This window comes from Panulirus ornatus, chromosome 48 (assembly GCF_036320965.1).
Source record: "Panulirus ornatus isolate Po-2019 chromosome 48, ASM3632096v1, whole genome shotgun sequence".
NCBI lineage: Eukaryota > Metazoa > Arthropoda > Malacostraca > Decapoda > Palinuridae > Panulirus > Panulirus ornatus.
Genome location: NC_092271.1, coordinates 29,522,908 through 29,540,479, shown reverse-complemented (window position 1 = coordinate 29,540,479; position 17,572 = coordinate 29,522,908). Strand labels below are relative to the sequence as shown.

Genomic DNA, 17,572 nt, shown 5'->3' with positions numbered 1-17,572 from the left:
AATTATATGATCATATGTTATGTAGTTATAATGATCATTATTTGTTAGAATGTTGTTAACATGCTTGACTTCTTGAGGTTTCTAAAATATTAATCTTGAACACATGTAAGGCATCAATCAAAATGTTAGTTTCTAACCAGGCTTTGAGGCATATCCCATATGAACATTACCTTCTTCAGCTATTTTTCTCATAATACTGAAGATAAGATATAACACTGAAGTGTGCAATGGATTTTGATATTTAACATTATGTGCAGATGAGAGGTGTATTTCCGAATAATGATAGAACATTGGCTTAGTGCATAACAGTGTTACCAGTAAAGATGTTACTACCATCAGAAGCCCTGCACTGATTAATTATTTCTGTATCAACTATAAAGTAATACAAGATCATATGGGCAGAAAGAAAATTTCAGAGACAAGAGAAATATGATGAAAGGTAATAGGATGCTTAGTTGGGTTGTCTGAACAAAGTGTGGATAAGTAAAATGTGGAGTAGTGAGAGGGATATCTGATTTTCTTTTTCTTCTTTTAAAGACAGTAGAACAATATACAAAAGTGCTAGTAGATGAGAAGGGATAATGGTGCCCACACATAAATGCACAAGTTGATGAGAACTTAAATTCTTATACAGGAATCAAACTTAAAGAATCAGGATAGACTGGAGTTGTATTCCACCATTCATTTCCGAAGGTCAGTATAGAAGCAACTGTTATTATGATAAGAGTGAGAAACTCGGAAAAAGAAGGGAATCAAAAAAGAAGAAAGTTTCATTCTTAGAAACATTCTAAAGAATTATAATTTGGAAAGGTTTGGACTGTGTTTATTACAGAAGTGTATCTGAATGTTTTTTTTATGTATATACTTAATCGCTATTTCCCGTGTCAGTGAGGTAGCACCAGGAAACAGACGAAGAATGGCCCATCCACTCACACACACACATCTTTCATACTATTTGCCACTTCCCGCGTTAGCGAGATAGCGTTAAGAACAGAGGACTGGACCTTTGAGGGAATATCCTCACCTGGCCCCTTTCTCTGTTCCTTCTTTTGGAAAATTAAAAAAAAAAAAAAAGAGGGAGGATTTCCAGCCCCCCACTCCCTTCCCTTTTAGTCGCCTTCTACGACACGCAGGGAATACGTGGGAAGTATTCTTTCTCCCCTATCCCCAGGGATAAACACACACACACACACACACACACACACACACACACACATATATATCTTTCTTTCATACTATTCGCCATTTCCCGCAATAGCGAGGTAGCGTTAAGAACAGAGGACTGGGCCTTTGAGGGAATATTCTCACCTGACCCACTTCTCTGTTACTTCTTTTGGAAAAAAAAAAAAAAGAAAAATGAGAGGGGAGGATTTCCAGCCCCCCGCTCCCTTCCCTTTTAGTCGCCTTCTACGACACGCAGGGAATACGTGGGAAGTATTCTTTCTCCCCTATCCCCAGGGATAACACATATATATATATATAGGATAAGAGTGAGTGCTCAAATTACAGAGGTATAAGTTTGTTGAGTATTCCTGGTAAATTATATGGGAGGGTATTGATTGAGAGGGTGAAGGCATGTACAGAGCATCAGATTGGGGAAGAGCAGTGCGGTTTCAGAAGTGGTAGAGGATGTGTGGATCAGGTGTTTGCTTTGAAGAATGTATGTGAGAAATACTTAGAAAAGCAAATGGATTTGTATGTAGCATTTATGGATCTGGAGAAGGCATATGATAGAGTTGATAGAGATGCTCTGTGGAAGGTATTAAGAATATATGGTGTGGGAGGCAAGTTGTTAGAAGCAGTGAAAAGTTTTTATCGAGGATGTAAGGCATGTGTACGTGTAGGAAGAGAGGAAAGTGATTGGTTCTCAGTGAATGTAGGTTTGCGGCAGGGGTGTGTGATGTCTCCATGGTTGTTTAATTTGTTTATGGATGGGGTTGTAAGGGAGGTAAATGCAAGAGTCCTGGAAAGAGGGGCAAGTATGAAGTCTGTTGGGGATGAGAGAGCTTGGGAAGTGAGTCAGTTGTTGTTCGCTGATGATACAGCGCTGGTGGCTGATTCATGTGAGAAACTGCAGAAGCTGGTGACTGAGTTTGGTAAAGTGTGTGGAAGAAGAAAGTTGAGAGTAAATGTGAATAAGAGCAAGGTTATTAGGTACAGTAGGGGTGAGGGTCAAGTCAATTGGGAGGTGAGTTTGAATGGAGAAAAACTGGAGGAAGTGAAGTGTTTTAGATATCTGGGAGTGGATCTGTCAGCGGATGGAACCATGGAAGCGGAAGTGGATCATAGGGTGGGGGAGGGGGCGAAAATTTTGGGAGCCTTGAAAAATGTGTGGAAGTCGAGAACACTATCTCGGAAAGCAAAAATGGGTATGTTTGAGGGAATAGTGGTTCCAACAATGTTGTATGGTTGCGAGGCGTGGGCTATGGATAGAGATGTGCGCAGGAGGATGGATGTGCTGGAAATGAGATGTTTGAGGACAATGTGTGGTGTGAGGTGGTTTGATCGAGTAAGTAACGTAAGGGTGAGAGAGATGTGTGGAAATAAAAAGAGCGTGGTTGAGAGAGCAGAAGAGGGTGTTTTGAAATGGTTTGGGCACATGGAGAGAATGAGTGAGGAGAGATTGACCAAGAGGATATATGTGTCGGAGGTGGAGGGAACGAGGAGAAGAGGGAGACCAAATTGGAGGTGGAAAGATGGAGTGAAAAAGATTTTGTGTGATCGGGGCCTGAACATGCAGGAGGGTGAAAGGAGGGCAAGAAATAGAGTGAAGTGGAGTCATGTGGTATACAGGGGTTGACGTGCTGTCAGTGGATTGAAGCAAGGCATGTGAAGCGTCTGGGGTAAACCATGGAAAGCTGTGTAGGTATGTATATTTGCGTGTGTGGACGTGTGTATGTACATGTGTATGGGGGGGGGGGGTTGGGCCATTTCTTTCGTCTGTTTCCTTGCGCTACCTCGCAAACGCGGGAGACAGCGACAAAGTATAAAAAAAAAAAAAAAAAAAAAAAAAAAAAAAAAAAGAAAAAGAAATATATATACACACATATATATATATATATATATATATATATATATATATATATATATATTTCTTTTTCTTTTTTTTTGTCGCTGTCTCCCGCATTTGCGAGGTAGCGCAAGGAAACAGACGAAAGAAATGGCCCAACCCACCCCCATACACATGTATATACATACACGTCCACACATGCAAATATACATACCTACACAGCTTTCCATGGTTTACCCCAGACGCTTCACATGCCCTGATTCAATCCACTGACAGCACGTCAACCCCGGTATACCACATCGATCCAATTCACTCTATTCCTTGCCCTCCTTTCACCCTCCTGCATGTTCAGGCCCCGATCACACAAAATCTTTTTCACTCCATCTTTCCACCTCCAATTTGGTCTCCCACTTCTCCTCGTTCCCTCCACCTCCAACACATATATCCTCTTGGTCAATCTTTCCTCATTCATTCTCTCCATGTGCCCAAACCATTTCAAAACACCTTCTTCTGCTCTCTCAACCACCCTCTTTTTATTTCCGCACATCTCTCTTACCCTTATGTTACTTACTCGATCAAACCACCTCACACCACACATTGTCCTCAAACATCTCATTTCCAGCACATCCATCCTCCTGCGCACAACTCTATCTATAGCCCATGCCTCGCAACCATACAACATTGTTGGAACCACCATTCCTTCAAACATACCCATTTTTGCTTTCCGAGATAATGTTCTCGACTTCCACACATTCTTCAAGGCTCCCAGGATTTTCGCCCCCTCCCCCACCCTATGATCTACTTCCGCTTCCATGGTTCCATCCGCTGCCAGATCCACTCCCAGATATCTAAAACACTTTACTTCCTCCAGTTTTTCTCCATTCAAACTTACCTCCCAATTGACTTGACCCTCAACCCTACTGTACCTAATTACCTTGCTCTTATTCACATTTACTCTTAACTTTCTTCTTTCACACACTTTACCAAACTCAGTCACCAGCTTCTGCAGTTTCTCACATGAATCAGCCACCAGCGCTGTATCATCAGCGAACAACAACTGACTCACATAAACACCCACATACGCACATATACATACATATACATATCAACATAGACATACACATATGCATACATTCACATGTACATATTCATACTTGCTTGCCTTCATCCATTCCTGTCACTACCCCGCCCCACAGGAAACAGCATCACTACCCCCTGCTTCAGCTGGGTAGGGCCAGAAAAACAGACAAAAAAGGCCACAATCATTCACACTCGGTCTCTAGCTGTAATGTGTAATGCACCAAAACCACAGCTCCCTATCCACATCCAGGCCCCACAGACTTTTCCATGGTTTACCCCAGATGCATCACATGCTCTGGTTCAGTCCACTGACACCACATCAGTCCTGGTATACCACATTGTTCCAATTCACTCTATTCTTTGCATTCCTCTCACCCTCCTGTATGTTCAGGCCCTGATTGCTCAAAATCTTTTTCATTCACTCCATCCATCCACCTCTAATTTGGTCTCCCACTTCTCCTTCTTCCCTCCACCTCAGACACATATATCCTCTTTGTCAATCTTTCCTCTTTCATTCTCTCCATATGTCCAAATGATTTTAACACATCCTCTTCTGCTCTCTCAACCACACTCTCTTTATTTCCACACTTGTCTCTCACCCTTTCATTACTTACTTGAACAAACCATCTCAAACATTGTATTTCCAACACATCCACCCTCTGCACAACCCTATCTACAACTCATACCTTGCAACCATATAACATTGTTGGAACCACTATTCCTTCAAACATATCCATTTTTGCTAAGATTTCATTCTCTCCCTCCACACATTCTTCATCGCTCCCTGAACCTTCACATGTTCTTCATCGCTCCCAGAACCTTCGCCCCCTCCCCCACCCTGTGACTCACTTCCACTTCCATGGTTCCATCCGCTGCTAAGCCCACTCCCAGATATCTAAAACACTTCACTTCCTCCAATTTTTCTGAATGTATAAGGTTAATTATAAATATTAAAGGATGGTCATAGAAATATTTTTGCTTGTGACCTGCAGTTATAGCATACGTTAGAGTTCATTATATATACCTGAAGGCTTCCATTGCTCCACTGTCACAGTACTGACAGTACATGTCAAAGGGTATGATGACATATAAGAAATTTTAACACTGTATATGTGAAGCATTATGAAGGAACAAGATGACTTTTTTTTTATCATATGCTTATAAAGAGTATATAGTTTTGTTGATGTTGAACAAGACAATCTTGGTGCACTGGAATGTGGCTTTTATAATCTTAATGTCATCTACAAGTACTGGTAATTGTATACAGTATATAACTTCATCTTTACCCCAGACATGCAGGCCAATGTGCATATATTTGTTACAGAGCAAAAGGAATGGTTCATTTCTTAAGTGAAGGAGGGAGGGGAATGTAAGGGTTATGATTAAAATGACAGTAGGCATATGGAAATTAGTATTTATAGACAAAAGGTCCATACTACCATATCCAACCTTTGATTCCTCCCTAAGTGTGTGCAGCTCAGACCTCAAATCCTGAATGGTGCGTCTCTGAGTCCGTTTGGCATGCTTTTCCATTTCCAGTTCAGTCTTTAAAGCAAGCAGGAGCTGTTGTTGGCCAGTTTGTACCTCTGCCACTGATGTTATAGCCTGCTTCAGTGACTCAGTCTGAGCCAACAGGGACCCCACCACCTGTAAGTGAATGTTTGTTAGCAGAACATGCACATTGTCTTTACCTGAGCATGGTTAGTATTTTACCTAAGATACTTAAGATAAGTACATCTGAATGAAACATACAATTACATATTCATGCAGGTGTATGTGGAAACATATGCATTATATCAGCTTTCTTATACATGTACTCTTTACTGAGGAAATAGATTTTAAAGGTTATAAGTATTAGTATGTGATATTTAATGAACATTGTTGATTCAGCTTGAACCCTCAAGTTAGATGTAGAAGGATACATTACAAATGTTAACCATATTATTGTCTCAGCATCTCTACTTTAGGTAAAATTCATAAGTCAAATTCTAGTGGTATTTTGGAGTTACAATTGTGGAGAATTCTAATAGTACAGAAAAGATTTGGTGGTTATAGACTAGATATATAAATGTACTGTAATATACTACAAAGAACACGTCTATCTATACAAAAACATTTATAGAGTATGAGTGTCTCGATGGGCCACTCACCACAGTTACAAGTTCTCTTCCAACAGAACCATAGCTATGCACTTCCATAAAACTAAAGGGAACCCCCAGCCAATCATCTTCTTGGGATTGGACCCACTAAGTTCATTGGGGTGAAGTTTTGGGTCTAATATCTGAACTGAGACTTACATGAGTGCCTTTTATGCAAGGACATTAAGTGAAGACCATGTAAGCACTCTGTATTTATCCAAGGACATTAAGTGAAGACCATGTAAGCACTTTGTACACTGCATGTGCTTTCTCACATGACTTGGGGGGCAGATCATGTAACATTATCATGGCTATACCAAGCAATAGTCCTTAGCAAGCTGGACCATGAATGTCATTCATCACCAACATTTCTCAAGATGTTAGATTCTGTCTTCAGCAAAACTCTAAGGCTTTGCACTGAAGCATTTCAATTCTCTTAAATGCAATCCTTGTACTGTATGTGAAAAGCAGAGAACCACCTCCGTGACTACATATGGAAAATGTGAACTTGGTTTACTATAATAGGTGACAAAGGATTTCATTTTCTCCTAGCTATAGGGTTGTGATCAACCCTTAATTGGAAGGGCAGTACTTAGAGTTGTGGGGGTTGAATGATAGAATCTGTATAAGATCTCATCTTGAATATCTAGGATTGTACCAACTGAAGTGCTCCAGATCCCACCATGGACCAATCCAGCACAGCCACACTGCAGATTTGGTTGCAGTCAGTAAGTAAGAAAGCTTCAAAAAGGAAATCAAGCAAAGATTCCTATAACATGCTTCAAAGCACCAAGGTTCAAAAGAAATATACACAGATGGCTCTAAATCTGATTACAGTAGTGGCATGTGCTTTGTGGCGGTTTGCAGATGGAGAGATTCAAGACTTTAGAGGAAGCTTATCTCCTGAAGATTCTGTCTATCTGAGCTTTATGCCATGCTGTTGGCAATAAAGATGATTAAAATGGTTAGAGAACCTTACTATTGTCTTAATATTTGCAGGCCATCAACATATTAAAGTTACTACACCCACAGATGAAGGAGATCAAAGACTGGCTTGTACTTATGTCATCACAACAGATGATATTACTATGGTGATTCCTCATTTATACTGATATTTGTCAGAATAATCAAGGTAGTTAGCAACCAAAGGCAGCAGCAACTGCCTTGCTGTGAAGTTTGCTTTCCTCTGACACTGCAATATAAAGCCCTAGATAAGAGAATGTCTTTGCAGTAAATGGAGGCAGATAATACTTAACAAGGTGCAAATAACTACTGTAGATCTTTGCAAGTGGGTGACAAATATTCATTGCAGCCAACAGATAGAAGTGGTTTTAGCAAGGATGAATATTAGAAATACATAAGATTGACCCATGAGTGGTGAAAAGTGGATCTACCTTCACCCTGAGAAAAGCATCAGGTGCCTATAATGGCCAAACAGTGGAACCATGTGTGGCATTCTCAGCATCTAGAAGAAAGTTTTAACCCCTCACATTACTCTAAATATCATATTGGAAATAGACTGTAACTTTTATGTGACTGGTTTCTTGAAGAAAACCAATATTTTACAATCGCTTCATATTTCTGCATGAGGACTGATTTACAAGTGCATGCATGTATATATGAATATGTACCCACATGCTTGTTTGTTGGTTTTATATGCATGCAGGCGTTGCTGGCTTCCTCATGCTTGGGTTTACTTAGCAAGTGAAGAATCACTTTTGGCTAGGCTTTATCATTGTCAGGTGATGAAAGAGAGGACAGTCTTGTCAAAGAACTCACTTCAAAGGAATCTATCCTGTCCCTGTTGCTGAGTTTAGTGCAAGCTTAAAGCTGCAGGAGACCCTGGATGGGTGGGTCTTGGAGCTACAGTTCCAGGACTGATGTGAAAGGATACTTGGGATTGTATAAGAATGATGTGTGTGTGTTTGTTTAATTACATAGGTGCTTTTGATTGTGCTAACATGTATGTATATGTTTGCATGTTATTCAGAATGTTCACTTAATTGTAGGGTATGTGAAAAGTTTGACAAACTCTCTTTGGTATGAGTAAAACTAGTTGCTTATGTATTTTTGAAACAGGTAGTGTAGTGAGTAGCTTCAATGAGGAATGATCAGTCAGTTACCATCAAAGTGACAATGTAGACTCACCTCACCATGCTGACGCAGTGCTTGCATCACCACATCAGACTGAACACCAAACATCCCACTTGCACCTCTGCCTATAATAAGTGAAAAGGATCAGAATGGTAATATTTTAATTACAGTCTTTTATTCAGTCATATAAATGAGTGGAATAGTTTCAAAATAGTTTATATTTTTATATTTGATTAAGTTGTGAATAGGACTGCTCCAAAGTGTTAAAGAAGTCTTTCATTTGCTGAATGAGAAGTAAGCTCTAGTGGGGACTTTTTCTTTACAGAATTTCAATTGCCATTGGCCCATGAATTACCACTCCTAATCTAATGATGGTTAGATAAATCATATGTGTAGAGGCTTATAAAAGGCTTATTCATTAAAGAAAAAAGTGGTGTTGATTTTTACCTAAAATTGGGAAGTCATCTAATTAACAAAGTGAAAGTTTTCATGGATCAAAACACATGTTGGCTATGTAACTTTGATCCTTTGTAACAGAAATTATTTGTTTCCTGCCATTAGAATCTAGCAACCCTAATTCACTAAGAAACCAAATTAAGATTTATGTTCTAATCTGAATCAAGCATTAGTATACAGTGTAGATATATATATACATTTTTTTTTTTTTTTTTTTGCTTTGTCGCTGTCTCCCGCGTTTGCGAGGTAGCGCAAGGAAACAGACGAAAGAAATGGCCCAACCCACCCCCATACACATGTATATACATACGTCCACACACGCAAATATACATACCTACACAGCTTTCCATGGTTTACCCCAGACGCTTCACATGCCTTGATTCAATCCACTGACAGCACGTCAACCCCGGTATACCACATCGCTCCAATTCACTCTATTCCTTGCCATCCTTTCACCCTCCTGCATGCTCAGGCCCCGATCACACAAAATCTTTTTCACTCCATCTTTCCACATCCAATTTGGTCTCCCTCTTCTCCTCGTTCCCTCCACCTCCAACACATATATTCTCTTGGTCAATCTTTCCTCACTCATTCTCTCCATGTGCCCGAACCATTTCAAAACACCCTCTTCTGCTCTCTCAACCACGCTCTTTTTATTTCCACACATCTCTCTTACCCTTACGTTACTTACTCGATCAAACCACCTCACACCACACATTGTCCTCAAACATCTCATTTCCAGCACATCCATCCTCCTGCGCACAACTCTATCCATAGCCCACGCCTCGCAACCATACAACATTGTTGGAACCACTATTCCTTCAAACATACCCATTTTTGCTTTCCGAGATAATGTTCTCGACTTCCACACATTCTTCAAGGCTCCCAGAATTTTCGCCCCCTCCCCCACCCTATGATCCACTTCCGCTTCCATGGTTCCATCCGCTGCCAGATCCACTCCCAGATATCTAAAACACTTCACTTCCTCCAGTTTTTCTCCATTCAAACTCACCTCCCAATTGACTTGACCCTCAACCCTACTGTACCTAATAACCTTGCTCTTATTCACATTTACTCTTAACTTTCTTCTTTCACACACTTTACCAAACTCAGTCACCAGCTTCTGCAGTTTCTCACATGAATCAGCCACCAGCGCTGTATCATCAGCGAACAACAACTGACTCACTTCCCAAGCTCTCTCATCCCCAACAGACTTCATACTTGCCCCTCTTTCCAAAACTCTTGCATTCACCTCCCTAACCACCCCAGCCATAAACAAATTAAACAACCATGGAGACATCACACACCCCTGCCGCAAACCTACATTCACTGAGAACCAATCACTTTCCTCTCTTCCTACACGTACACATGCCTTACATCCTCGATAAAAACTTTTCACTGCTTCTAACAACTTGCCTCCCACACCATATATTCTTAATACCTTCCACAGAGCATCTCTATCAACTCTATCATATGCCTTCTCCAGATCCATAAATGCTACATACAAATCCATTTGCTTTTCTAAGTATTTCTCACATACATTCTTCAAAGCAAACACCTGATCCACACATCCTCTACCACTTCTGAAACCACACTGCTCTTCCCCAATCTGATGCTCTGTACATGCCTTCACCCTCTCAATCAATATCCTCCCATATAATTTACCAGGAATACTCAACAAACTAATACCTCTGTAATTTGAGCACTCACTCTTATCCCCTTTGCCTTTGTACAATGGCACTATGCACGCATTCCACCAATCCTCAGGCACCTCACCATGAGTCATACATACATTAAATAACCTTACCAACCAGTCAACAATACAGTCACCCCCTTTTTTAATAAATTCCACTGCAATACCATCCAAACCTGCTGCCTTGCCGGCTTTCATCTTCCGCAAAGCTTTTACTACCTCTTCTCTGTTTACCAAATCATTTTCCCTAACCCTCTCACTTTGCACACCACCTCGACCAAAACACCCTATATCTGCCACTCTATCATCAAACACATTCAACAAACCTTCAAAATACTCACTCCATCTCCTTCTCACATCACCACTACTTGTTATCACCTCCCCATTTGCGCCCTTCACTGAAGTTCCCATTTGCTCCCTTGTCTTACGCACTTTATTTACCTCCTTCCAGAACATCTTTTTATTCTCCCTAAAATTTAATGATACTCTCTCACCCCAACTCTCATTTGCCCTTTTTTTCACCTCTTGCACCTTTCTCTTGACCTCCTGTCTCTTTCTTTTATACATCTCCCACTCTATTTCATTTTTTCCCTGCAAATATATGGATCATAGGGTGGGGGAGGGGGCGAAAATTCTGGGGGCCTTGAAGAATGTGTGGAAGTCGAGAACATTATCTCGGAAAGCAAAAATGGGTATGTTTGAAGGAATAGTGGTTCCAACAATGTTGTATGGTTGCGAGGCGGGGGCTATGGATAGAGTTGTGCGCAGGAGGATGGATGTGCTGGAAATGAGATGTTTGAGGACAATGTGTGGTGTGAGGTGGTTTGATCGAGTGAGTAACGTAAGGGTAAGAGAGATGTGTGGAAATAAAAAGAGCGTGATTGAGAGAGCAGAAGAGGGTGTTATGAAGTGGTTTGGGCACATGGAGAGAATGAGTGAGGAAAGATTGACCAAGAGGATATATGTGTCGGAGGTGGAGGGAACGAGGAGAAGAGGGAGACCAAATTGGAGGTGGAAAGATGGAGTGAAAAAGATTTTGTGTGATCGGGGCCTGAACATGCAGGAGGGTGAAAGGAGGGCAAGGAATAGAGTGAATTGGAGCGATGTGGTATACCGGGGTTGACGTGCTGTCAGTGGATTGAATCAAGGCATGTGAAGCGTCTGGGGTAAACCATGGAAAGCTGTGTAGGTATGTATATTTGCGTATGTGGACATATGTATATACATGCGTATGGGGGGGGGTTGGGCCATTTCTTTCGTCTGTTTCCTTGCGCTACCTCGCAAACGTGGGAGACAGCGACAAAGTATAATAAAGAATAAAAATAATATATATTTTTTTTTTTTTTTTTTTTTTTTTTTTTTATACTTTGTCGCTGTCTCTCTTGGTCACCCTCCTGCATGTTCAGGCCCCGATCACACAAAATCTTTTTCACTCCATCTTTCCACCTCCAATTTGGTCTCCCTCTTCTCCTTGTTCCCTCCACCTCCGACACATATATCCTCTTGGTCAATCTTTCCTCACTCATTCTCTCCATGTGCCCAAACCACTTCAAAACACCCTCTTCTGCTCTCTCAACCACGCTCTTTTTATTTCCACACATCTCTCTTACCCTTACGTTACTCGATCAAACCACCTCACACCACACATTGTCCTCAAACATCTCATTTCCAGCACATCCATCCTCCTGCGCACAACTCTATCCATAGCCCACGCCTCGCAACCATACAACATTGTTGGAACCACTATTCCTTCAAACATACCCATTTTTGCTTTCCGAGATAATGTTCTCGACTTCCACACATTCTTCAAGGCCCCCAGGATTTTCGCCCCCTCCCCCACCCTATGATCCACTTCCGCTTCCATGGTTCCATCCGCTGCCAGATCCACTCCCAGATATCTAAAACACTTCACTTCCTCCAGTTTTTCTCCATTCAAACTCACCTCCCAATTGACTTGACCCTCAACCCTACTGTACCTAATAACCTTGCTCTTATTCACATTTACTCTTAACTTTCTTCTTCCACACACTTTACCAAACTCAGTCACCAGCTTCTGCAGTTTCTCACATGAATCAGCCACCAGCGCTGTATCATCAGCGAACAACAACTGACTCACTTCCCAAGCTCTCACATCCACAACAGACTTCATACTTGCCCCTCTTTCCAAAACTCTTGCATTCACCTCCCTAACAACCCCATCCATAAACAAATTAAACAACCATGGAGACATCACACACCCCTGCCGCAAACCTACATTCACTGAGAACCAATCACTTTCCTCTCTTCCTACACGTACACATGCCTTACATCCTCGATAAAAACTTTTCACTGCTTCTAACAACTTTCCTCCCACACCATATATTCTTAATACCTTCAACAGAGCATCTCTATCAACTCTATCATATGCCTTCTCCAGATCCATAAATGCTACATACAAATCCATTTGCTTTTCTAAGTATTTCTCACATACATTCTTCAAAGCAAACACCTGATCCACACATCCTCTACCACTTCTGAATCCACACTGCAGCATTTATGTATATACATGTATATGTGGGTGGGTTGGGTCATTCATGTTTCCTTGCACTACCTCGCTGATGCTGGAGACAGAGATTAAGTATAATAAATACTACTTTCAGCCTAAGCATTTTAACATGAAGCAGTTCAACTTACTCTTCCACCACCATCAACCATCCTTGGAATATATTTCTGTGTATGTGCACATGTGAGTACCTGATTGCAATTGTGGTGTCATGATTTATGATATATCATGGTTTCTACTGTGTTATTTTCAAGCACAAATCTTGGCTTTTGTTGTAGTGGATCTGAGTTTTGCCAATTTCTGCCATTGGCTATAGACTGTAGGGACACATCATGATATATTCACAGGGAAAACAATTTTGAAGTCTATCCTAAATGGTCAACATCTCAGCTCCATTACTGACATGTGGCAGGCAGTCAACACCATAGGCTCCAGGACTGACATATTACAGGCAGTCATCACATCAGGCTCCAGGACTAACAAATGACAGGTGATTAACACCTCAGGCTCCAAGACTGACCCATGATAGTGGGTCAACACCTCAGGCACCAGGACTTACATATGACAGACCGTCAACATAGGCTCTAGTACTGACACATGACAGGCAGTCACCACCTCAGGCTCCAGTACAGACACATGACAGATGGTCAACATACCCTGCAGTACTGACACTTGCCAGATGGTCAACATTTCAGTTTGATGACGAATATAAAGAGCAGTACAACATGACCCTGATAATGACTTACCACGAGTTGGAGAACATGAAGGGTTGAGATTATTGAAAAAAAAAATAATGTGAGTGGCAGCATTACTGAAACCTGGCTCAGAATAACACTAGTAAAACACCGTGACACTAAGCATGACTGGGTTGTTGATGTGACAGGAAAAATGTGACAGAGCAAGTAGACTCTAGCCCGGACCTGCTGGGGAAGATTTGTCTGACCTGGACCTGCTGGGGAAGATAACTCTGACCCGAATCTACTGGAAAGATTAAAATGATCCGGACCTATTGGTGAAGATGACCTCGACCTGGACCTGCAGGAGAACATAACTCTGACCCATACCTGCTGGGAAATATGACTTTGACCCGAACCTGCCGGGGAACATGACACTGATCTGGACCCACTTAGGAAGATAATTCTAACCCAGACCTTTCGGGAAAAGATTGACCTGAACCAGCTGGGAAAGATGACTGACCCGGACCTGCCGGGAGCATGATTCTGAACCGGACCTGCCGGGGAACATGATTCTGACCTGGACCTGCTTGGGTAGATGACTGACCCAGACCTGCTGGGTGACATGACTCTGACTTAGATCTGCTAGGGAACATGACTGACCCGGACCTGCTAGGGTACATGATTGACCGGTGACTGCTTGGGAAGATGACTCTAACCCGGCCTTGCTGGGTAATATGACGCTGACTTGGACTTGCCGGGGAAGGTGACAACCGGACTTGCTGGGGATGGCTCTTACACGGACCTGCTGGCTGAGGAACATTACTCTGACCCGCACCTAATGAGGAATATGACTCGGACCTGCTTGAGATGACACTGACCTGAACTTGCTGGGGAACATGATTCTGATCCGGACCTGTTGCGAACATGACTACACGAAAACTCGTATCATGAGTACACAAACATTACTCTGGCATTAAATATATAAAGACATACTAAGGTTGTGTACTACAAACATCATGATTCACAAGTCGACTCCGTCAACGGGAGCTGGGACATGACTCGCAAGATGACGCCAACAATGGGAAGTGGGACATGACTCGCCTAATAACTTCATAATGAAAACTGGGACATGACTTGCAGGATGACGCCGACAACGGTAACAGACATTAATAGCAAGATGACTGACAACGGGGACGACTCGCAAGATGATTCTGACAACGGTAACTGGGATATGACTCGCAAGATGACACCAATAGGAACTGGGACATGACTCGCATGGTGACGCCAACGGTAATTGGGATGTGTATCGCAAGAAGATGCCGATAGCAGTAACTGGAACATGATCCGCAGATGACTCCCACAACGATAACTATGACATCACTCGCAAGACGACGTCGACAGCGGTAACTGGGACATTACTCGTATGAATCCGACAACAGCAGTTGGGACATGACTAATGCAAGGTGCTTCACAACTGATCGACTCAAGCAAGTTAACTGAGAATATGACGGAGGTAGAAAAACTCGAGTGTTGACTGGAGGTGCGAGTGTGAATATGAATGGTAGAGTGAAGCAACATGACAGACGACGTCCCACACATCATGAAGGGGGAGCACATGCACGTTATTCGAACTAAGCAAGTTTGATGTAAGAAACTTTATGCAAGCTGTAACACTGCATTTGCCATTCTATGGGATGGTTAAGCTCCAGTATGTATAACTTAACAATTAGTAAATCCTATATAATTTATTTCGTAATTTTAACTTCAAATTATCTATCCTAAAGTAGCCAACGCTGTATAACGGCATGAAGCGTTAAGAAATGAGTAAAACTTCTTTTGAAGAGATAAAGCCAAACGCTTACGCTTTCATACCAGCCAGAGATGTTCCGGGTACAAGAGATCGCGGGATACGATCATTGGACGTATGGAACTACTGTTACCTGAGCAATGGTCGTCATCAGAGGCCAAGAGGTCTCTTATCTCCCTGAGGATAGAGGCGAGTTGGCCAGGACAGGTAAGGTCTTCGTCATACAGGATGCTATTCCCAGGTCCCACCAGCACCCCAACCACTGCTATAAGTCGCATTACAACCTCTAACTTGGCCATCTTGTATCAGTCGTCAGTGATCACAGCGTCAGCCTCTTCCCCCTCCACCTGCCTTACTCTACCTTCTCTTGCTCACGCTGATAACAGGCAAATCGCCACAACATTGACAGTTTAGGTGATCTAAACTGTTTTCCTCGTCGTGAAAGTTACATGTGATCGTTTGTGATCACTTTAATGCCCTCAAACAGCCTCCTTGGCAAGGACAGAGAAGCCCTTGATAGCGGCAGGCCGCTCCTCCTTCCCACCACAGTCTAGCCCACACTGCCTCATGCACATGAAGTCTGCTCAAGTGGTATCAGTGACGGCCATCAAGGATACCACAAAAAATACATTCTGCACCGTAGAATCAACAGTAAAAAAAAAAATGAGTAATGAGTGTTGTTCATAACCGTGTCAACTGCCCTAATCTCGACCTAAAGTATTCACATATTTCCATCCTTCATCCTCGTGTGTTAAACACAACCAAACAAAATATTCTCATGTGTACCGAAGATGTTGATCTTGGCGTGTGGCCCACCTTGGGGCCTGGATAGGGTTCTTATGACCAACCTAGCTTCATATTTTCTGTTCAAGGCCATCTTTATTTTTGCCAGGAGATATGGCAACGATTTACAAGGTCAGATAGGGCCACTTTTGTTGTATGCTAGGTTTAGCTACATCAGCTAGGCTAAAACACGAAAATATCTGGACTGTCTCCCAGAATGAATTTTATTCGCAGTGCAGTAGAACGATTTAGACTGATAAGCAAGGTCAAGGTAAAACTGCTACAACATGGGCATTTGTTTTTATCCGCAGAAGTGGATTTTAGTATCTGGAGGAAGGGGTAACCTGTGATATACGTACGTTCAGTGTGAAGACTTTATTTCCCCATCAATAAGGATATTCATATAAATAAAGAAATATTTTAAACTTCATTTGCCGCTAATTAGGTCTAAGCCATCTTGATCAAATCTACATGACAGGAAGGAAGATAAAGAGGATCCTGAGTTACTCATGAGGACTGAACAGAGAACCAAAGGATGAAGCAAATGAGACAAGAAGGGTGGGAAATCGTCCTTAGTAGCGCAACTTAATTTATTCTGATACCTCAGGAAAGCTAGTGATGGCTGGAAGGAACTCTTACACCCATACGCGAAACTTTTCTGGGTGGGGGGGGGGGGGGTTACGAGGTAGTGCCCAACAAATAGGACGTGGTCTTGTTATATCCCGACTATAATATACTTGTCATCTTTTTGACATTTATTAATGATAATTCGAATTCAAGGCTCAAAAGATTACCCATTCTCGTATAAAATTGCTTGACACCGTATTTACTAACAAACCAAAACTATTGCCCAACGAGTCATTTCTGATATTAAGGGCATACCCCCTCTCCTCCCTCGTATATTTGCGTCTGTGCATCATTATTCTGGTTCTCTCTATCGGTACTCACTCCTGAAGTAAGTAAACGAAATCGCTCATTGGACTGAGCCAGGGCATGGAGCGGCCTGGGAAACCAAGTGTAAGGTCTGTCGGTCTGATGTGAAAAAGTTACCGTGGTTTCGGTGCATTACACATAATAGCCTAAGAATGTATGCGATGAAATGTGGCCTTTCTTCGTCTGTTCCTGGCGCTCTTTCGCTGACGCGGGAAACTTAATCGCCGTCTTCCGCGTTAGCAAGGTAGCGTAAGGAAATAGACGAAAGAATGACCCAACCCACACATACACATGTATATACATAAGCGCCAACACACGCACATATACATACCTATACATTTCAACGTATACATACAGAC

The 17,572-nt window shown here is 42.1% G+C and overlaps 1 protein-coding gene across 5 annotated transcripts in view; it reads right to left on the bottom strand.

The window, feature by feature from the left end:
- The window catches only part of LOC139763933 (uncharacterized), a 36,041-nt gene that overhangs the window by 17,062 nt on the left and 1,407 nt on the right, over positions 1 to 17,572 (bottom strand). For 2 of the 5 annotated variants that reach the window (XM_071690400.1, XM_071690401.1), the window contains exons 1-3: positions 15,631 to 16,073; positions 8,377 to 8,447; positions 5,540 to 5,737 (exon numbers count right to left, since the gene is read on the bottom strand). In XM_071690400.1, the coding sequence (XP_071546501.1) occupies positions 5,540 to 5,737; positions 8,377 to 8,447; positions 15,631 to 15,796 (435 nt within the window). In that variant the 5' untranslated portion in view covers positions 15,797 to 16,073. Of the gene's footprint in view, positions 1 to 5,539; positions 5,738 to 8,376; positions 8,448 to 13,144; positions 13,166 to 15,630; positions 16,074 to 17,572 lie in introns of those variants that run through there. The other 3 variants (XM_071690403.1, XM_071690402.1, XM_071690404.1) reach the window with 3 other exon arrangements.